Source organism: Elgaria multicarinata, chromosome 19, assembly GCF_023053635.1.
Source record: "Elgaria multicarinata webbii isolate HBS135686 ecotype San Diego chromosome 19, rElgMul1.1.pri, whole genome shotgun sequence".
NCBI lineage: Eukaryota > Metazoa > Chordata > Lepidosauria > Squamata > Anguidae > Elgaria > Elgaria multicarinata.
Genome location: NC_086189.1, coordinates 5,099,054 through 5,121,135, shown reverse-complemented (window position 1 = coordinate 5,121,135; position 22,082 = coordinate 5,099,054). Strand labels below are relative to the sequence as shown.

Here is a 22,082-nt window from a genome sequence, read left to right as displayed (position 1 = left end):
ATCAAGGACATTATTTTAAAGCACTGCAATGAACAAGGTTCCCAACCTGGTGGCTTCCAAGTTGCCTTGGGCCACACGACCCATCAACCCCCAACCAGCCTGACCCTTGGGAAATGTAGTCCAAACACTTGAAGGGCACCAGGTTGGGGAAGCGTTAGCCGCTCCCACCACTCTTGCCCCGCAAATGGAGGATTCTTTTATCAAGAGCCGGAAGTTAGGGCCGAATGAGACCACATAGCTTAGCTTTTCTCTTGGATTGGCCCATCCACCCCTCCCATGACCCGGAAGCACTTATTCAGAACCGGAAGGGAACTCATCCTCCAAGCCCCCTCGCTTACCAGCACGCGCTTCCCAACGGCTCGCAGCTCGTCTTTGTAGTGACTCAGAGCCCTCCTCAGCGGCCTCCCGAAGGGCTGGGAAGGCAGCATCTTCCCCGCCAGCCTCCTCTGAGAGGCCTCCGATGTTCTACTTCCGGTCCCCGGCCTCCCACTGAGGAGAAAGCCGGCCCTGGCCTCGCCTTCGGCCCTGTCCCTGTGACGTCATCGCTGCCAGCAGCCTATCGCAGAAGTCCTGGCAGAGTATGCCGTTTCTAGGCAGGGTCCAGCGAGCCTGACGCCATCTTTCTTGTGGGCGGAAGCTGCAGGCTGCTTCTTTTAACTGGTGCAGCCTTCCCCAACTTGGCTCCTTCCAGATGTAGGTGGAGGACTACAACTCCCATCATCTGGCTGGGTTGGGTGATGGGAATTGTAGTCCCCCACACATCTAGAAGGCCGCGTTACAAGATCATCAAGAACAACGCTCTGCATTTGCACCACAGAAACGTTCCCAGAAGAGGAGAGGTGGGAATAATAACTTCTTATGCCACCCAGCACTGCCAGATGAGCAAAGAGTCTTGAGGCGCTTTAAAAGCAGACACATTTGTTGTGGCAGAAGCTCCCTTTGGCTAGTCCTTTTGAAGGTGCTACAAGTCTATCCTTGCTGCAACAGATTTATCAAATCTGGAGATTAGTTGTGTGCATCACAAGATCATTAAAGACAAACACAACCCAGAATCCTGGGACACTTCGAACCACTTTAAAAGGAGTTTTGGCTTATTATCATCATTTATTATTATTTATATCATTTGTATGCCACCCCATACCCGAAGCTCTCTGGGCGGTTTACATAAAATGAATTAAATCAACTAAGAGAGCTGTGAAGTAGTTCTCTGAAGGCCTGAGTCCTTGCTGAGAACACAGAAGAAGAGCACATAGACACATACACATACTGCTTCTGTTACTGGATTATTATTATTAAGAGATTTATATGCCACTTACCATGTTATTATTATTATTAAAATATCTCTAAGAGGGCAATCACTTATCCCTGGATGAGTGTCCCAGGGACCATCGGAAGGCTTAGAAAATCCCTTCTGAGGTCAAAACATTTTGGAAGGAGAAGCTGAAGACCTGCTACTGTACTCAGAGCAGTTTACTGCATAAAGATAAATACAATACAATATAATTATTAAATACCAATTGATGAGATTGTTAAGATACTTTAGGGCACAATCCTATACATGTTTACGCAAGGGGGGGAAAGTCCTACAACTCCCAGCATTCAACAGCCAGCCATGCTGGGGGTTGTAGGAGTTATTTTTGTCTAAGCACGCCCCAAGTCATTCATTTCTTGGGAGGGCAGCAAAGATTTAAGACTTAAAAAAATAAATCCGCAGTTTCTTAATTCTGGTTTTGTGTGAGTAGCCCTGAATTTTTGTTGTTGTAGGGTGGGATGCAAATAAATTTTGACTGCCTGCTATGGCGATGTATTTTTAAAACTGCTGTTGTTCTAATGCTAGCGTAATGATTTCATTGGCTTAAAAAACAATCTTTGTTTTTATCCCCTTATTTTAAATTGTATTTTTGTTTTTTAAATCTGGAAGCTGCCTTCGTAGTCTCTTTTCAGCTCCCCAAAAAGGCAACCAAGGCTGGGCCCTGTCCTTATGGCTTCAGCTATTAGGCTGGGTGACCATATGAAGGAAGGACAGGGCTCCTGTATCTTTAACAGTTGTATTGAAAATGGAATTTCAGCAGGTGTCATTTGTATATATGGAGAACCTGGTGAAATTTCTTCATCACAACAGTGAAAGCTGCAGGTGCCCTGCCTTCTTAAATCTGGCCACTCTAGTATAGCTTCTGCATCTTTAACTGTGGTGATGAAGAGGGAATTTCACCAGGTTCTCCATATATACAAATGACACCTGCTGAAATTCCCTTTTCTATGCAAACTGTTAAAAATACAGGAGCCCTGTCCTCCTTTTCATAGGGTCAGCCTAATATCTATCTATCTCGATATACTCTACACATTCCCGTACACACCCGTAGGTGTTTGTGTGTGTGTATATAAACGTAAAAAACGATGAATGAATGCAATGATTTTGTAGTATTGCATTCAATATTGAAACCGCGAGACGGGATGAGGAAGACGCTGGGAGGCTGAGAAATAGCTGGTGAGTTCTTGTAGGTGAGATCTGAGCCGGGGAACCTTCTTCCCACGACCGTCTTTCCTCGCACTCGAGGCTTGCAAGCGAACGCGTGTCTCGTTCCTTTTGCTCTCCTTCTCCCTCTAGCGGCCGCTGTGAAGAGTGGCTGTTTGCTTGCCTCGAGCGCGCTTAGCAACGGGAGGACGCGGAGGCGCGATGGAGGAAGAGGAGAAGGTTAAGGAAGAGAAGAAGGAACAGGTGAGACGCACCTGGGGGGAGAGAAGGAAACTGCAGGAGAGGGGACATATTGTGGGATGGCTGCAAAACGCCCCCAAGGCTAAAGGGGTCCCATTTAAGACCTTGGACTCTCAATGGTCTTCTGGAGGGTGAACTTCCCTCCTGACCAGATGCAAAAGAGGGCAGGGCTCCTGCAACTGTCGTGATGAAGAAGGGATTTCACCAGGGGATGCAGGCATACAAAGGTCACTTGCTGAAATCCCCTTTTCTATACAACTGTGAAAGATACAGGAGCCCCATCATTTCCCCCAGCTGTAGTATTTTTTTGTTCCTTTGTTTAGTCAAAGCCTTTAACCTCCCCCCCTCCAAAAGGTACAATAAAATCGTTATTAAAAAAGAAAGCCTAGAGAAGCCTAGGGAAAAATCCCCACCTGCGTTAGCAGCACCCTACCACACTAGGCAAAACAGCGTGAGCTTTAGAACAAATTGGGAAGAATAAATTAAATTATGCAAGTTGGCTTAATATGCCTAATTTTTGCAAGCCATGGAGTCCCGCTATTCTTGAAGCAAAACATAAGTAATAACAACAACAGCAGCAGCACAGCTCTTTCTGCAAGGACTGCGTTATTTCCTAAATGGTCGCCATGCCTCCAACCAAATGCAAAAGAAATCAGGGCTCCTGAGTCTTTAATAGTTCTGCAGAGGAGGGGATTTCCACTGGTGTAGTTTTTATGGGAAGCTCTTTTGCTTGTGGCCACTCTGTACGGCCTGTAGGGTGACCATATGAAATGGAGGACAGGGCTCCTGTATCTTTAACAGTTGTATTGAAAAGGAAATTTCAGCAGGTGTCAATTTGTCTATATGGGGAACCTGGTGAAATTCCCTCTTCATCACACCAGTTAAAGCTGCAGGAGCTATACTAGAGTGACCAGATTCAAAACAGGGCAGGGCACCTGCAGCTTCAACTGTTGTGATGAAGAGGGAATTTCAGCAGGTCCCCATATATACAAATGACACCTGCTAAAATTCCCTTTTGTATGCAACTGTTAAAGATAGAGGAGCCTTTTCCTCCTTTTCATATGGTCACTCTAGTACAGCCCCCTGATTGGAGCCTGTTCCTCCTACCGCTTAACCTTAGATGAGCTGTGGTTGGCTGTGGTTATTCTTACTAAATCAAGGGGAAGCACTCTGTATGTGCTTCAGAGGGTATTTCGGTTTCCTTGTCCTTTATACGCTACCGGCTGGCTGGGACTTACCAGGAGATCCAGGACTTCCTTTACTCTTATGGTTGTTCTTCCCCAAACACAGGAGGTGAAGTTGTCAACAGTGTACCTGGGTTTCTTTCCGACCGCTGTCACAGAAGAAAAACTTGAGGAAGCCCGGCAGAAATCCCTCCGGCACATTTTTGGGTCTACCGGGACCTTGCGGTATATTAGGAACCCTACGAAAGTTGGGACTTTCGAAGGCATTTTGCAAAACAGAATAAAGGAGCAGTGAGTGTTGCATGTGTTTTCTTTTCATGGTTCAGCTAAATTACTCTAAGCAGGTGAAACCACTGCTTCTTCCGGTAAACATGTATTGCTCAGCGGTTCTGTTCGGGCATCGTGCCAAACCATCGTGAAGGAAATTAAGGACCGCTTGCCGAGATGTCAGCCGGCAAACTGGAGTCGAAACTGTGGTTTGCGGCGGGTTTGTAAACCGTGTACGGCAAGAGGCTACGTAACCTTGATGTGTTGGACTACAACTCCCAGAATCCCTGATCATTGTCCATGTTGGCTGGGGCTTTTGGGAGCTGTAATCCAAGGCATCTGGAGGGTGCCAGGGTGCCTTTCCGTGACAGGCTGGTAGAAACTCAAGTCGTTAGACGATGCATGGGTGAATCAGCAGTTTTATTCAAGCTTTGTAAACTTGCAATCCTATGCATGTTTAGACAGAAAAAAGGCCTATACTGGGAGCTGTAGGCCTTTTTTCTGTCTAAACATACATAGGATTGCACATTAAACTTGCATAGGATTGTACATTCTGTCTAAACATGCGTAGGATTGCGCATTAAACATGCATAGGATTGCACATTCTGTCTAAACATGCATAGGATTGCGCATTAAACATGCATAGGATTGCACATTCTGTCTAAACATGCATAGGATTGCTTTTTGCCAAAAATGGGGGAATGGCTTCCTGGAGCTAGCTTCTACCGTTTTCTTTTGTCCCTCAGCTGCCGGAAAGGCAACAAATACTTCTTCAATGGGGAATGGGAAAAAGCAATCACCTGCTTTACCAAAGCCTTAAACCTGGATCCTGGCAAGGTAAGACAGTGGGAACTGGAATCGGTCGGTCGGAATAGAGGTCCATGAACCACCCGCACAAACCCTATGGGCCAAGGGAGCGTGACTCGCTTTTTGCTTTTTGTTTACACGTTATTCCAAAGTGCTATTGGCGAGGGGTGGGGTGGATTGTAAGTGAGGGCCTTCTCTGCTGTGGCACCCCGGCTGTGGAATGAGTTCCCTAAAGAGGTTCGCCTGGCACCTATGCTATACTCTTTTACACACTTTTTTATTTCCTCTGCATTTTAACATTCTATTAACTTAATTTTAACTTTGCTGTTTTAAATTTGTTTTTAAAATCTGTATTAAATTCTGCATAGTTGCTTGGTTTTATCCTGGTTGTGTTTTTATATTGTATTTTATATTGTGCTTTTATACTATTTGTTTTATATTTTGAATGGTTTCCATGGTTTACATTTTTGTAAACCGCCCAGAGAGCTTTGGCTATTTGGTGTTATAAAAATGCAATAAATAAATAAATAAATAAATCACACACCCCTCCCCACACACAGATGAAATGACCCCACACACACACACACACAATCCAGACTAGTACAAGCATTGTCGAGAAGGGATGTTTTTAATTCCAAATCGGGTGTTCGCCATCTAAAGGAGCACGTTGTAAACCCGGAAAGACTCCAGAAGGAAAAAGCCTGGGATTTTGGTACGTGGCAGGCTGTCCTCCCATTGTTAAAAGAGAGGTGGTTCCAGATCTTTCTTTTCCAAATGGAGAAACACTTGCCAGGTAAGAGAACCTCGTGCTTTTTCCAATCTGGTATGGGGAGGGTTTGGAACAATCAGAGCTGAGGCAGATGGGCCCTAGTGCTCAAGGGCTTTGCTTATGTGTGGCCTCCAGAGGTGAAGGGGGCTTCTCCTGAGGGTTGCTGGGAGATTTGGTTAAGAACATCAGAAGAGTCCTGAGGCTGGATCGGACCAAGGGTCCATCTAGTCCAGTACTCTGTTCACACAGTGATCAACCTACTACCCACAGAAGACCCACAAGCAGGAAACGAGTGCAACAGCACCCTCCCACCCATGTTCCCCAGCAACTGGTGTATATAGGCTTACTGCCTCTAATCTTGGAGGTAGCATAGAGCCATCAGGACTAGTAGCCATTGATATCCTCCTCTTCCAGGAATTTATCCAACCCTCTATTAAAGCCATCCAAATTGGTGGCCATCACTACATCTTGTGGCAATGAATTCCATAGTTTAACTCTGTGCTATGTGAAGAAGGACTTCCTTTGATCTTTCTGGAATCTCCCAACATTCAGCTACATGCGATGACCCTGTTGAGTTCCAGTATTATTGGGGGGACGGGACGTCTCCCCCTCCACATTCTCCACACCCTGCATAATTTTGTACACCTCTATCAAGTCTCTCCTGAGCCTCCTTTTCTCCAAGCTAAACAATCTGAGCTGTTGTACATCCCCCGTAGGGGAGTTGCTCCAGCCCCTTGTTAATTTTCGTCACCCCTTTCTGCTCATTTTCCAGCTCTACAATATCTTTTTTTTAGGTGCTGCGACCAGAACTGGGCACAGTATTCCAAGTGTGGCCTCACCATAGATTTGTATAAGGGCATTGTGGTACTGGCAGTTTTATTCTCAGTTCCCTTCTTAATTATGCCTAACGTGTTCTGCAGCTGGAACTGTATGAGAAGAAGGCAGAAGCTCTTCTCCAGCTCTGCGACTTCCAGTCCGCTGCGATGCACCTCCGGAAGGCCTACCTCATGTCCTCGATGAAGGAGAGCATTGGAGCCCGCCTTGCCTTCATTTTCCACCTGCAGGTCAGCCGTGTATGAACATGATGCGCCTTCCCAGGGACTCGTCACTCCCCTCTTCTAGCTGCGTATCGCCCACACCCACAAAACCACTTTAGCTGAAACCCTGGGGGATTCTGGGAAGTGTAATTCCTCAGTTATCTGTGGACAGGTAAACAGCATTTGGGGCTTTTTATTTAAGGGGGAAAGCAACTAAGCAGTGCGGGGCGCAGTGTAGTGGTGCTAGAGATGTAAACTTTCTGGAAATTTTGAAGCCATGTGGGGGGGGGACTTTTTTTTTTCGGAGGGAAACGGCAATTTTCGGAAAAATTGAAATAATGCAATATTAGCGCTTTTTACAGATTGAAAGTCACTTTGTTACTTTAGGAACATAAAATGTAATTATGTCCAAGTTGATTTGGCATAAAATTATTACATTTGGTATATTAAAAGTACAGTGTATTAAAACAATTATTACAAATTTTTTAAACCGTTTTTGGGGTAACAAATGGAGCTACAAGCTCCTGAACTGTTAGGGACACCTGAACTGTAAGGAACTTCTTTGGTTCTGCCAGTTTATGAGGAACAGGCAAAATATCAATTTAAAACAACAACAGAAGAAACCAACATTAGTAACAAAGAAAAGTATTTATGTCTCCGCAAGTCCTCCAGTGTCAAGACATAAAGCCCCCATTCCCTTAAAAAGAACTGAGAAAAAAGGGGGGACCAAGGTTCAATGAATATGCATGAAATTTAATCAGACTCATTTTCTGAGCTATCGCTATCAGTATTAGTTTCAGTCTCTACTTCCATGGCAGTGCTGCCCCCTAGAGGCAGAAATGCATCTTGCTCTTGTATTTGAGAGTTGTAGTCTCAGTTTGCAACCTAGGACTTGCTTGTCCTCGGTGCACATACTTTGTGATAATCTGATACTGTACAGTTTTCAGAAATCATTTGGAGAAGTAAATATCTGAACACCTTGTCTTAAACATTTTATTCATCATGCTAAAATAAAACATCCCATAATCTGTTTTTTCTTAATTTTTTTTCCATTTTTTCCAATTTTTCAGGAAAAAAACAAAAGAGGGAAAAAACGGAAAAACCCCAGTTTTTCCCCAATTTTTTCTGTTTTTTTCCATGCCTTCAGATCTCAAGAAATATTTTGTAAGCCGCCATGAGAGCCTTTTTTGGCTGAATGGTGGGATAAAAATGCTCAGTTAATTGGGCCAAGTTTCCATCCCTGACATTTATTTTTTATTTATTTATTTATGCATTTTTATGCCGCCATTCAGCCAAAAAAGGCTCTCATGGCGGCTTAAGGAAAAAACGGAAAAACCCCAGTTTCCCCCCAAATTTTTCTGGTTTTTTCCGCGCCTTCAGATCTCAAGAAATATTTTGCATAAAACAATGGAGAAAGTGGAAAAAGAGAAGCCATTCTCCATCTTTTCCAAGACTAGAATCGGGGCCATCCGATGAAGTGGAAAGGTGCGGAGATTCAGGACAGACAAAAGGAAGGACTTCTTCACCCAGCGCATAGTTTCGACCGAGGAATTTGCTGCCGCACGATGTAGTGATGGCCTCCAACTTGGACGGCTTTTGAAAGGATACAGATTCATGGGGAATAAGGTCATCCATGGCTACTAGTCGTGATGGCTGGATATTACCTCCAGGATAAAAGTATTCGCACATAAAAAAAGCCGTTGCTGTGGACTATAATTCTGCTGATGTGCTGCTTGTCAATTTCCCATTGGAGCAACTGAAGACCTTTTTATTCACTCAGTATTTTAACACTTAATTTTAACTTAAATTTAAATTTTACTGTTTTAACTCTGTATTTTAATCTTATATCAATTTTGCTGTGTGGTTTTATCATGGTTGCGCTTTTTATACTGTATTTTGTAATTGTGCTTTTAACCTGTTGGTTGTTTTATTGTGGTTTTAATTTTTGTGAACCGCCCAGAGAGCTTCGGCTATTGGGCGGTATAAAAATGCAATAAATAAATAAATAAATAAATAAAACTGGTCGGCCACTGTGGGCTGGAATGCAGGCCTTTGGCCCGATTTAGCACAACTCCCTTTATATTCTCGTGTTTCTCACTGCTGGCTTTTCTCCATCTGCTGCTGTTTCTGCTCCTAGCTTGTATGCGCTAACACTTTTGCTTATTGCAGACTGGTTTTATTTGCTTACTTATTACATTTATATCCCGCCTTTCCTCCAGGGAGCTGAAGGCACAATTCTCCCTGCTCCGTTTTCACCCTCACAACATCTCGGTGAGGTAGGTCAGGTCCAGAGATTGTGACTGACCCGAAGTAAACTCCAGAGCTGTGGGGGGTTTGAACCTGCCTGTCTTGAACCCAATGCTCTAACAATACAGCGTAATAATTTGTTTCTGTGCTTATCACCTCAAGCCCCAACAGCAAAAAGATGGGCGTCTAAGTTTAAATACTCCAAAAGAAAGAAAAGGAAGGAGAATGTGGCCTCATTCTCATCTCCCTCAGTGCTCGTTCCTGACGTTGGTGATGTGTTCGAATTCGCAGGGCCAGTGTCTGTATGAGCAAAAGATCTTTGTAGACGCCCTGGAATCCTTCATGCGCGCCTCAGAAGTGCAGCCTCAGACGACCCTTTATCGCATGAGGAGGTAACGGCTGATTTGTGACAAGAAAGACGATGCGTTTTCATCTCGTTTGGCCTATAACGCCACGGTGGACAATAAACCAGACCGTTGTCTGATTAAGTATTTTTTTAAAATGGTACTGGGTTATTCTGGTACCTAATGGATTATTACAAAACAACCACAACACCTTGATGTTTCCTCCTGCTCTGAGGGACCCTGTAAATCAGAAGCAGCACCACTCAACCCCCTCTGAGGCCCACTTCTTGGTTTTTATCAATCCAAGAAGGCCACGTTGCTATGGTAACTTCAGAAGGGTACCTGTTGCCAATATAATGGAGGCCTGCTTCTCAAGGCCAGGCCTCAACGTTAGCAATTGCAATCGCGCAAATGCTTTAAAAAAAAAGCAAAACCAGTTGGCGTGCCACCCCTGTCCCCAAATCCAAATTGGGATTCTGGTGGGGGTTGGCTTTAACCCCTTTCCTCCCATGTCCTGATCTGTGCCGTCCATCTGTCTCCCGAACCTGCTCTTTGCGTTGGAAGGAAAGCCACCACTTATGCCAAGTATCCTTCCGCGACATGGCTGCTTTTCCAAGGCCTTGCTGGGCGCCGGCCCCATGCAGTTTTGCCTTCTCCCGTTCTTCTCAGGTCCCCTTATCTGAACCTTCCCCCTAGCGCTTCCCTGCCGGGCGCAGTGGCTGCTGCCCGTCCGTCCATCCGTCCTAGCCCAGCTAACAGACGTTGATCCGTTCGTCACCCTGCGCCTTCTCCTTTCCTAGCGTCGCCTGCCTCGCCGCCCTGAAAAGATACAACGATTGTCTTCAGATGGTCAACGAAGAGGTTGCCCGGGAGAAGACGAACCCCGATCTCTTTGTCCTGAGGGCTTGGCTCTATGAATACTTTGGCAAGGTAAAAAGCCCGCTAATTCCTTTTTGAAAACATTGGAAAAACACCGGCCCTTCCTTCTCCCACAGCTTCTGTGCGCAAGGGGCCTTCACACGCTTTGCAAAGCTCGGGAGAGCAAGAGGTCGGCAGGCAGGTTACTAAAAATAAGTACCATAAGTCCTTTGCCCGTGCTCTTGTCTGTATGGCAGGATGGGGCCACCGTGTTGACAGAAGAAGGACGCAGCACAGGTTTATGAAATCATGCATGGAGTGGAGAAAGTGGATATCATCCATAGGCGTGCGTACAGGGTGTGCCGGGTGTGCCCAGGCACACCCTAATGCCGCCAAAGCCTCTGGAAAGTGCATATTTCCCTCCACCACACTAATGGCAGCCGCCATTAGCATGGCAGTGGAAGCACACACTTCCCGCATGCTCTGGAAATCATGCTTCCCCACCCTGCCCACTGCTCCAATTGGGGCCTTAAAAATAAATAAAATTCCCTTGGTGCACACTCTAATGTAATGTTAACAGATGATTGCAGCTTCTCTTCCCTTACACTTAACACCTGAAGTTAATTGGCAGTTAATTGGGTAGAAAAGAAGGAGTACTTCTTCTTCGCACAAGGGAGAATTAACCGACGGAACTCCCTGCTGCAAGATGTGGCGTTGGCCAATGGCCACCAACCTGTCTGACTTTAAAAGGGGATTAGACAAAATTCACGGTGGCTGTCAGCAGGGACTTGTCACCAGGGGCCTTGCTAGGCATGTCAAAGATTTAGGGCCCATAGGACACGCCTGCGTGAAATCTGCAAATGCCAATATTCAAATTTAGAAATAATTCCTAGGATTTATTTAAAGTTCGCCGGAGTCCAAGCTAGCCAATGATTTCTCATCCAAATCATCTTAAAATAATTTTCCAGAGGATTTGCACCCTGCCCCAGATCATCTCAAACCCTTGGAAAAGTCCTCCCCTTAAGAATGCAATCCTACGTGTGTTTAGACAGAAAGAGGTCCTGCAACTCCCAGCATTCCTCAGCCGGCAATGAGAACTAGGTCTGGGGACGGGGCTCTATGGATCCAGGGCTAGCAACATCCCTGCTAGTCGCGATGGAGAAACACTCCTTTCAGAATGAGCACTTCTCAGTCCCTGCTGCTCCAAGTACCGGGTATCCCTGTTTGGAGTTTGGAGATCCACCTGGTCTCCAAACTCTCCTCCAAGCGACAGTGCTCGCCTTGTCTTCCCCGAAGGCCACCTTCACTTTCTTCAACCTCCGAGACGCCCTGGCGTTAGATCCAGAGCACAGCGAAGCGCGGGCCATGCTGGCTAAGTTGAGGAAGGAGGCGCAGAAATCCAAGGACGAAGCTGTGAACAAGGCAGTGAAGGGAAACCTGCAGGCCTCCCTGCTCAAAATCAACCGTGCCATCGACTACAACCCTGTGGAGGCGAAGTATTTCCTGTTCAGGTACAAATAATTCCAGCGCATCACAGCATCTTGGAAGGCCATTTCTTCCTCTTGCTTGTGCAGTGGTTAGAATGTTGCACTGGGATTCTACGGACTTCTGGACTGTGGTTATTATTATTATTATTATTTGGCTTTTAAAGCAAATATAGTCGGGGAGGGGGAAATTGTGCATTTGCACACACGCAAATTTGCGCAAATTCAAGAAATGGGAAGAAAATCCGATTCCATCCATGAGCAGAAGGAGGAACGAAAGGCCCCGAACAATCTATGAAACAGAGCAGATTTTACAAAATCTGCAAATCCCTAATGGACAACCCTCTACTGGTGTCTGTGGGTGACAATACTGAGCTAAATTGGGCAATGCTTTGACGTGATAGAGGGCAGCTTCCTGTTTTTCTCTGCAGAGGGACATCAAGAGCGAGGCCCAAAGTAGTTTCAGAACCATGAGGACTGGGAAATTATTTTCAGAACCGCGTGGGCTGGAATCTTACTTTATTTTTAGGTGAAGGACAAGAACTCAGTGGTAGAGCACAGATTTTGCATGTCTCCCCAGCATCTCCACGTAAGGTTCGGATAGACCACGGCTTGAAAGCCACGGCCAGACAGTGCAGAGGCAATACTGCGCTAGAAGGACCAGTGTTCAGTGGAGGCTGGTGGCTCCAAGGTGTTAGACAAACAGCCTTGTTCTTTCTTTCTAGGGGTGGATCCCATAGAAAGGCACAGACCACTCAGGGAGGGTACAGTCCACGTTTATTAAAGTTGCAACTTGGTGCGAAGAGCAATAAAAGCAGTTTGGACCCTGTTTACAGAAAGCATAACATTCTTATACACTTCTCTAGCTAGCAATCCCCTGCAACTCCTCCCCTTTGATTTATCTTTTGGCATAGTCTAATGCGGTTACTGATAAGCGCCTCCTGTTCAGCTTGGCTCTAATTACCTCAAAGTACAGCTAAGAGAAAAAAACATGTTATAAAACAGCAAAAGGTTACAGGCAGGGCATGCCCATCATACATAGCAATGATTTTCTAAAATGGAGTCACTTTTGCTAACAGAGGTCAGCGGGGCGGTGAATCCAGGCCGCGTTTCAGTCGGAACTCTGAAGGTGCTCTCCCAAGAGAGCGCCTTCAGAGTTTTAACTGGTTCCAACTGAAACCCAGTGCCGATTCACTGCCCCACTGACAACCAGCCACCACTGCTTCTAGATGGGGTGCACAGTTCGAAAATAGCAGGCCGCTGTTCTAAAAACTCTGGGCAAGTAAAAAGGTCTTCGGTTGGAGGCCAAAAAAGGCATCAGACTAGGTCCCGGGCGAGCCCAGGTAAGGAGAGCATTCAGGATTGATGGGTCAATAATAATAATAATAATACCGTATTTCTTCGATTGTAAGACGCACCTTTTTCCCCATATAAACATCTCTAAAAACGGGGTGCGTCTTAGAATCGCGGGTGCGATTATTATTCTTAGAATCAAAGCTTTTTTTCCCTGTTGGTGGTACTGAAATTAGTGTGCGTCTTACAATCAATGGCGTCTTACAATCGAAGAAATACGGTAATAATCATAATAATTGTTCCCCATCTGACGATCTCAGCAGTGAGGTGGGTTCATGTCGAAGGTGGTCCTTTAGATACCCTGGGCCCAGTTTGCTCTGGGTTTTGTAAGTTAAAAGCAGCCCCTTGTAATAGTCCTGGATTACAGACAGACTAGGGAGCCAGTGAAGATCTTTGAAGGCACAATCTTGTGCAGGCTTAGGCAGAAAAAAGTCCTACAATGCCCAGCAGTGGAGGCTGGTGGCTCCGGGTTCAGTAGGGCAGTGAATCCGCTCTGGGTTTCAGTCGGAACCAGTCAGAACTCTAAAGGAAAGCAGTAGTAGTTTATTACGGTCACAAGACAGCAAAGTAGAACTCTGAAGGAGCTCTCCCTTTTAGAGTTCTGACTAAAACCTGGAACGGATTCACAGTCCCACGGACCTTGGAGCCACCAGCCTCCGCTGCTCAGTTTTACGACCAGTAGAAAGCAGCTTCTTCTCCCGGCTTGTTCCTCTTGATTTTCTTCTCCCTCACCCTGTCTTGCACTGCCTTTGGCAGAGGGAACATCCTGAGGAGGCTGAAAGACTTCAGCGCTGCCATCGACGACTACCTCAAGGCCGTGGACCTCTGTCAGGAGGAGGAGGAAGGCAGTGAGGTCCGTGCCGAAGCCCAGAAGCAGGTGCTCCTCACTTACAATGATTTCGCCGTGCACTGCTACGCCAGGGGCTGCTACGAGGAGGCGGCGCTGCTCCTCAACAAAGCCATCAAGGGGGAGAAGAACCAGAAGGAGCTCTACAGCAACCGAGGAGGTGTGAGCGCGTTGGTGGACGTCCTGCTGGGCTGCGTCCATGCCGGGGGGGGGGGGGGGAGAACCAGAGGCAAGACGCGGAGTCCGGGAGGGCAGAGTTTCACTTTCCCGAGGATCACAGCTTTAATTTTGAGGACGCAAGTTCCTAGCCCTTATACAACCCTAGAATAGTGGAGTTGGAAGGGGCCTACAAGGCCATCGAGTCCAACCCCCTGCTCAGTGCAGGAATCCACCCTAAAGCATCCCTGATAGATGGTTGTCCAGCTGCCTCTTGAAGGCTCTAGTGTGGGAGAGACCACAGCCTCACTAGGTAACTGGTTCCATTGTCGTACCGCTCAAACAGTCAGGACGTTTTTCCTGATGTCCAGCCAGAATCTGGCTTCCTGTAACTTAAACCGGTTATTCAGTGTCCTGCATTCTGGGATGATGGAGAAGAGATCCTGGCCCTCCTCTGTGTGATAACCTTTCAAGTATTTGAAGAGTGCTATCATGTCTCCCCTCAACCTTCTCTTCTCCAGGCTAAACATGCCCAGTTCTTTCAGTCTCTCTTCATAGGGCTTTGTTTCCAGACCCCTGATCATCCTCATTGCCCTCCTCTGAACACGCTCCAGCTTGTCTGCGTCCTTCTTGAATTGTGGAGCCCAGAACTGGACGCAATACTCTAGATGAGGCCTAACCAGGGCCGAATAGAGAGGAACCAGTATCTCACGTGATTTGGAAGCTATACTTCTATTAATGCAGCCCAAAATAGCATTTGCTGTTTTTGCAGCTGCAAAAAATGACGGCAAAGAGGGTGGCAGAGCAGAGCACCCAACAAGAGCACTTCTCTCTCTGCAACATTTTGTTGCAGTTCCACTTGCCATGAGTAGCGGCCGGCCTTGATAGACATTCTCCTCTGCCGCGAATTTATCTAGTCCCTATGAAATGCCACCTAAGCCACCATCACATTGAGTAGTGGTAAATTCGTGATGTGTTGGATAGATCAGATTTACCGCACCCATGACTTTATGTGCCCACCTTTCACGATTCCCACTTCCCAAAATAAAAAGCCCCTTTGACCAAGATGCTCAGGTCCCCTGTGTTGAATTGCAGAGAGCTTCGGCTATGGGGTGGAATATAAATGTAATAAATAAATAAATAAATAAATATCACACACACCCCAAAAAAAAGGAAGGGGAAAAGAAAAAAAAAAGCTATGTTGGCCGTAAGTAAAATTCCGAAGTGTATTTTAGGGCACTATTATTAGGACCATCAAAAGATCACCCCAAAGTGTGCAAGCCTGCGAGATCTCCAGATCTTTTAGGGTGCATTCTTATGCGTGTTTGGACAGAAAAATGTCCTACAACTCTCAGCATTTTTGCCACTGTAAGGAAATGCTGGGAGTCGTAGGCCTTCTCTCTATCTAAACGTGGATAGATTTGCAGACTTAATAAGACAAAATGTTCTAAAAATCCAGTTTCAGTGGCAAGAATCGAGAAGTGAGGGGAGGGCTGAACGAGACTCTGCTCCCCACCCACCCCAGACCGTCTTGGGGCGTAGGATTGCTCTCTAACTGGGCTTTGGAAGTTTACATTGTAAGCTCCTCGGGGCAGAGGCGCTACGTTGGGGGTGGGAGGCAAGTGAGTGAAAGAGTGTCCTTTCCCGGCTGCTTGCTGAGGGGTTCTTGCTGCTCGTCTTTTTCCAGATTGCTTCCTTAAACTGGGCGAGCTGAACTTTGCGATGGCAGATTACCAGCAAGCCTTGGAGCTGAGACCCCTCGACTCCAGGCTGCAGAAACGCGTCGCTCGGCTGCACAACGAAATGGGGATGCAGGAGTTCAGGGAGAGGTACGCTGGGGGCTTTCCGGTGAGGAGAGGGCAGGGATTCCAGCTTCCCTGTGAGGACGTTCCCTCCAAAGCTCCTGCGTAGGGTTGAGAGCCATCGCAACACGCAGGTAAACCCTGTGGTGTGCGCACACCGAACCGCCAGTAGACGAGACCCAAGCTCGGTACCCGTATGGGAGTGGCCGGGCCATCCCCCATCCGGACAGCCCTCGGCCTGCTTTGGTTCAGCAAAGCTCGCCGCACCCGTTAGCCTTTAGGCCGTGCCCTGGGGGTGTAAATAAACTGAATCAAACTGAATAAAACATTGTCGTAATCCTTCATATCAATACATCACTTTCCCTCCGTGCTCAAAGCACCTGGCATCTCAGTTGGTCTTACAGCAGCCCTGCAAGGTAGGCAACCTGATCTTTGACATGGGTAGAAGTCCTTCCGTTTCTCCGCCTCTTCTTTCCTTTCAGGCGATACCCGCAGGCCGAAGCCTATTTCTCCCACGCAGTTGAGAATAACCCCCGTGAGATGAAGTATTATCTGCACCGGGCCAAGAGCCGCATGTTCCTGCAGGAGATGATGGGGGCTAAAGAGGACATTATTACAGCCCTGCTCCTCAACCCCAGTAGTCAGGAGGTATCTATCTGATGTGCATTAATGTTTATCCTCTTCCAGCCTCTAGTCTGGCTCACACTTGTGTTGGATTGTACTTGTGTCGGTGAAGTCGTGTCACTAAGAACTAATGCCCCAGGGAATTCTGGGAAGGGGAAGAGAGAAATAGGAACACCAGCCGCATTTTCACATCAATTTGAGTCCTGAACTATAGTTTAATAAACTTGGATATGAACAAACAGCGGGTTCACGTATGCAGCTTGTTCGCTTCTGTTTTGCATGAGCAGGTAAACAAATCGGGCTCGGAGAACGTTGTGTGATGTCTGAACCCAGGCTTATGATTTATTGCGCCCAAACAAGCCAGGATTCATAAGCCGACAACAAACCCTGGCTTAAAGCTGGCTTACGATCCTGGCTTGTTTGGGCGCAATAACCCATAACCCTCGGTTCGGACGTCACACAAAGGTCTCCCTTTCCTGGTTTGTTTACCCACTGGTGCAAAACGAGGGGAACTATATAAACACCACCGCAGCCTTTCACGGCCTGGTGCTGTTCGGATATGTTGAACTACAACTATCACTCCAGTCATCATAGTCATTGCCTGGGGATGATGGGAAGGCAGGCTACACTAAGGAAGACGGAAATTGAAAAGCTTTTCTTTTTGACGTGGTAATGAAGAACTCTCCTTTAATTTTCTTTTTTTCTTTTTCAGGTCCATGCTCTGGCCCAAAAACTCTTCCCAGGGGAGCCCATTCTCTCCATGCCCAACAGTAAAGTTGGCGCTGTTGCCAAAGCTGTTTTGGACCGGAGGCTGGCAGCCTGTCCGGCCTGCGAGGTCTTGGCTCAGCAAGAAAGGTACAGCTCCTCCATTGGCGTCAATGGGAGATTTCCTCCCAAATCCTAAGAGCCTCTTTGACAATGTTTTTTTTTGTTAGGAACAATCCATCCGGAGCGAAGCTATTCTGTGCGTTTCCAAGTTTGTTCTTTTGGTGAATTGTTCTCTTGGCTTTGAGGGCTGTTGGAGAGTAAAGCAATACCGTGTGCCGTGACGTACAGCGGAAGGGGAGGCGTGAGCAGTGAAACTTAGGATGAGAATTGGGCTGTGCCAAGCATGTCCCCCATTTTCACTTGCAAAATGTTGGAGGGGTGTGAACATGAGATCTAGGCTTCTGGTTTGATGGTTTGATTTATTTACTTAAATTTATATCCCGCGTTTCCCTCCAAAAACAGCACACGTTACTCAGTCCATTCTGTATTTGGAAAAAAAGCAAAACCCATTTGAGTTTTCCCATGGACGAAAAGAGTCAGCTACAAATCGAGAAGGGCCTTGGTTCGAATTTTGGCTCTGAACTCACTACATGGCTTTAGGCACGCTGCTCTTTCCCTGCCTCAGTCCTCCCCCCACCACCTCTGGAAAAAGAATACTGGCAGACCTTACAGGGTTGTTGTAATGAGGATGACTAGAAAATGCATGTTAAGTGTTTTGAATCACTGAAGGCATGCTATGTGTGGTGTAGTGACTAAAGTGTTGGACTGGGAATTGGGAGATCCGGGTTCTAGGCCCCACTCGGCCATGGAAGCCCACTGGGTGACTGCCAGCCCAGCCTACCACACAGGGTTGTTGTGAGGATAAAATGGAGCAGAGGAGGATTATGTAGGCCGCCTTGGGGTTCTTGGAGGAAAAAAGGCAGGACATAAATGCAAATAATAATAATAAATAATAATGTTTCTCTATTATTGAACAATTATTATTATTATCATCATCATTATTCTCAGAAGCCCCCTAGACAGCTGAATATGAGCTAACAGTGCAATACGGCTGCAAGAAAGGCAAATGCTATTTTGGGCTGCATTAACAGAAGTATAGCTTCCAAATCGCGTGAGGTACTGGTTCCTCTCTATTCGGCCCTGATTAGGCCTTATCTGGAGTATTGCGTCCAGTTGTGGGCTCCACACTTCAAGAAGGATGCAGACAAGCTGGAGGGGGTTCAGAGGAGGGCAACCAGGATGATCAGTTGTAAACCGCCCAGAGAGCTTTGGCTGTGGGGTGGTATATAAATGTAATAAAATAATAAATAATAATAATAATCAGGGGTCTGGAAACAAAGCCCTATGAGGAGAGACTGAAAGAACTGGGCATGTTTAGCCTGAAGAGGAGATTGAGGGGAGACATGATAGCACTCTTCAAAGACTTAAAAGGTTGTCACACAGAGGAGGGCCAGGATCTCTTCTCTATCCTCCCAGAGTGCAGGACACGGAATAATGGGCTCAAATTAAAGGAAGCCAGATTCCAGCTGGACATCAGAAAAAACTTCCTGACTGTTAGAGCAGTACGACAATGGAACCAATGACCTAGGGAGGTGGTGGGCTCTCCCACACTAGAGGCCTTCAAGAGGCAGCTGGACAACCATCTGTCAGGGATGCTTTAGGGTGGATTCCTGCACTGAGCAGGGGGTTGGACTCGATGGCCTTTAGGCCCCTTCCAACTCTATTATTCTATGATTCTATGACTGAGGGGAGGGAAGGGGAGATGACAAAGTAATAGTGAAGTTGGGTTGGTGGAGAATTAACCGATATCTGAATGCAGAAAGGGCAGAGCTTGTGTTATTAAGAATCTGAAGTCTTACACCTCCACGTGCTGCTTCCTTCTGGGTTCGTCTTTCGATAGCTCCTTGCTCTGTGGCCTTCTGCACATCTCGCTCTGCCATGCTTCCGTTTGGCTCTCTGCTTTTCCCCACCTTCCCACAGTCCGGAGCCGCGAGGAACGAAACCGCCCTCCCGAAATGTGTACGTTGAAAACGAAGACCTCGAGACGGCGGACGAGAACGAGGAGATGGAGCAGGTTGCTGAAGAGAGGCGGCTGTACCAGAAGCTCACCGCCTGCCAGAAGAAGACTCACGCGGTGAGCCTCTTCCTCGAGAAGAGCGGCGCACGGATCAGTTTGTGTTTGGAGCTGCGGGAAGCATCGCTCCTCAATGTACTTGTCGATGCAACGGTTCCAGGGCCGGTGCTACCATAGAGGCCACTCAGGCAGCCGCCTAGAGCGCCAAGCTAAGAGGGGCGCCATGCAGCGCAGCACTCACGCGCGTTGTTGGCTGTGAGCCAGCCCGGGCTGGCCCGAGGATTCAGCTGGGCCTGGGCGGGCGAGATGGCACCCCGCGCCCGTCCAGCTGAAGTGAAGCCAGGGATGCTGGGGTGGGGGTGGGCGGCTCCACGTTCGGACTTCCACCCAGAAGCCACCCTCCCAGAGCCGCTCTAGCCACCCGGAAGCTGCCCTCCCAGAGCCGGGAGGCTGCCACCGCCAGAAGAAGAAAAAGCACGTGGTGAACTTGATCCTGGCCCAAGCCAGCCTCTGCCTTACTCCCGAGGAAAAGGCACCGGGTCACCTCGCCTCTCTCCTCAAACAGGCCGCAATGTCCAGGCAGGCGGGCATGCGGGACTCCCTCTCCCTTCCCCCAGGAAAGCTAGGGACTCGTGGACTCCTGGCAAGGCAAACTCTCCTGCTTCCCGATCCTGCGCGCGTGGATCAACAGGACTTGCATCCGAGAAAGCGTTGCACTGGGAGGCACCAGTGCGGCCCGATCCGCCTATGCCTCCTTACTCGGAAGCCTTATTCCCCCGAGTAAACGTGCGGAGGGGATTGGGACGCCAGGCTGCATAGCGGGTTGCGTTTGCACGGAAGTAAGTCCCAGTGAATTCCAGACGGCTCGGTCCCAAATCGAAGTGAGCCAGTCCTAGCTCTCCACATTCGGACTTCCGCGCAATTTGGGCGTGTGTGCGTGTGTGCGCAAGAAGATCGCCTTGCCTAGGGCGCAAAATAGTCTGGCACCGGCCCTGAACGGTTCGCTTGCTGATGCAATTCATCTGGTTTGTGTGCGGATTTTACTCCGTGGGCGGTCTAGATCTCGCAGAGCAGCGGAGGCTTTTTAAAGGCTGAACCAAAGAGCCCCCGCAAACCCGGGGAGAGTGGGGGGCCTGCAGCCTTGGCACTGCCAGCCCCTGACCCCGTCCGGCTCAGTGCTGGCTCCAGGGTTTTGTGGGCTCCCTAGCCTGGAAGAGGCGGGGCACGCAAACTGAGCATCCCCACAAGGTGAACTGCTCGGGCGCTTTGTGCATAGTAGAGATGGGAGCACCGCCATGGCCGCGGGCTGCCTGCTGGTCTTGGGGGCCATGGCCGCTGCCCAACTATGCCACCCTCCAGTGCCAGGCCACCACGCTAGCTGGAGAGGATGCAGGTTGTGGTTCGAAGTATTTGGAGGCACCTTCTTGCGGAAGGCTGACTTAAAATGATCACAGTGATGTGTGGTGGGACCTGGGACTCTGCCTTTCCCTAGGCGGAAGCACTCTGCCTGCGGAAGGTCTCCCTGGTTGGTTTTGGGGGATCCCGTGCCCCTCTCCCCCCACAGCTCACCTTCTTCAGCAGTTCACGTCAGTTAGTACAGTCCATCCGGCATAAATCTGGATCCAACCCATAGGCCATGTTCACACAATCGCGGGGGTAAAAGAAACCATCAGGTCTCCCTCCCCAGCCCGTTTACATAATTATCCACCCGTGTTGCAGTGTGGGTCGGCGTGTCGTCCGAACCCGGCACCTGCAGCTTCATACCCACACTACAACCCCTGATGTGCAAGCGGGGTTGTAGGATGGTACGAAGTCAGCCTTGCCGGGCAATTCTGTAAACCCCGGGGGAAGAAGCCACGGCGGCTTCTTTTAACCCCACTGCCGTGCGAACTCAGTCGTGTTCCCTTGTACTTCTTACAAGGTGGCAAAAGGCCCCCCCCCCCGAGCCAAGCAGGTATTTTACAGATGTTGTTGTGTGTCCGGCAGGTGGAGCATGAGCTGAAAGAAGCACGAGAAAAGGGAGCGTCTGTGGGACTGCGCGCTCTGCGGCTGGATCCGTACCCTCACCTGCCCGAAAAGCAGCGCTCGGGAGAACCTTACCAGTGGAGGAAGTTCGGCCAAGGCATCGGCCACTTTTAGCCAGAGGACCGGCATTGCGTTCCGATGTACGGCTCAGTAAACTCGCCTCCCACCCCAAAAATGCTTCTGATTTTGTGGTCAGTGAAACACAGAGGATATTCGTCCCTCCAAGCTTGAGATGTTTATCGTTAAAGCCATCCTGACTCAAAAGTGGATCAAGACCCCACGAATCTCAAACGGCCAGTTTAGAAGAACATTTCGTCCATTTTGGTTTGGCGGTTATAGCTGTTTCCCCAACGTCATTTCCTTTGCTCTCTGCGCAAAGGGATCCATGTGATGAACTGGGCTGGCTGAAGGCCCAATGCATTTATTATTTAAAACTCCACGACCACCAAGCACCGAATCTCCCGTCAGTCCCCTTCCGAAATTCACCATGGGTCTGTTTAGTGCTACAAGGAAGATTTCCCCCAGCTACAGCGCATTGCAATTGCTGAGGTCTGTGCAGCCTGTCATGAAGAAATCCACAGCAAAACAGCAGGTTAGGTTAGTCCAAGCGTTTCCTGACCAGGCGCCCTCCAGATGGGTCGGAATGCAACCCCCTGTCCAACATCTGGAGGGCAGCTGGTCAGAAAAGGTCTGTTTCGCTCTCATATAGTCACAACAAAT

At 48.1% G+C, this 22,082-nt stretch overlaps 2 protein-coding genes across 2 annotated transcripts in view; one reads left to right on the top strand and one right to left on the bottom strand.

Annotated features, from left to right (window-relative positions):
- The window catches only part of PTRH1 (peptidyl-tRNA hydrolase 1 homolog), a 295,083-nt gene that overhangs the window by 5,079 nt on the left and 267,922 nt on the right, over positions 1–22,082 (bottom strand). The window contains exon 2 of the mRNA XM_063144586.1: positions 339–466. Coding sequence (XP_063000656.1) covers positions 339–428 — 90 coding nt within the window. The 5' untranslated portion in view covers positions 429–466. The remainder of the gene's footprint in view (positions 1–338; positions 467–22,082) is intronic.
- Positions 2,664–21,526, top strand: TTC16 (tetratricopeptide repeat domain 16). Its single transcript, XM_063144629.1, has 13 exons — positions 2,664–2,719; positions 4,007–4,191; positions 4,914–5,004; positions 6,664–6,807; positions 9,319–9,419; positions 10,172–10,301; positions 11,526–11,740; positions 13,823–14,073; positions 15,757–15,898; positions 16,354–16,519; positions 17,208–17,350; positions 19,244–19,397; positions 21,324–21,526. The coding sequence occupies exons 1-13, from the start codon at positions 2,678–2,680 to the stop codon at positions 21,474–21,476; spliced, it is 1,917 nt and encodes a 638-aa protein (XP_063000699.1). The 5' UTR covers positions 2,664–2,677; the 3' UTR covers positions 21,477–21,526.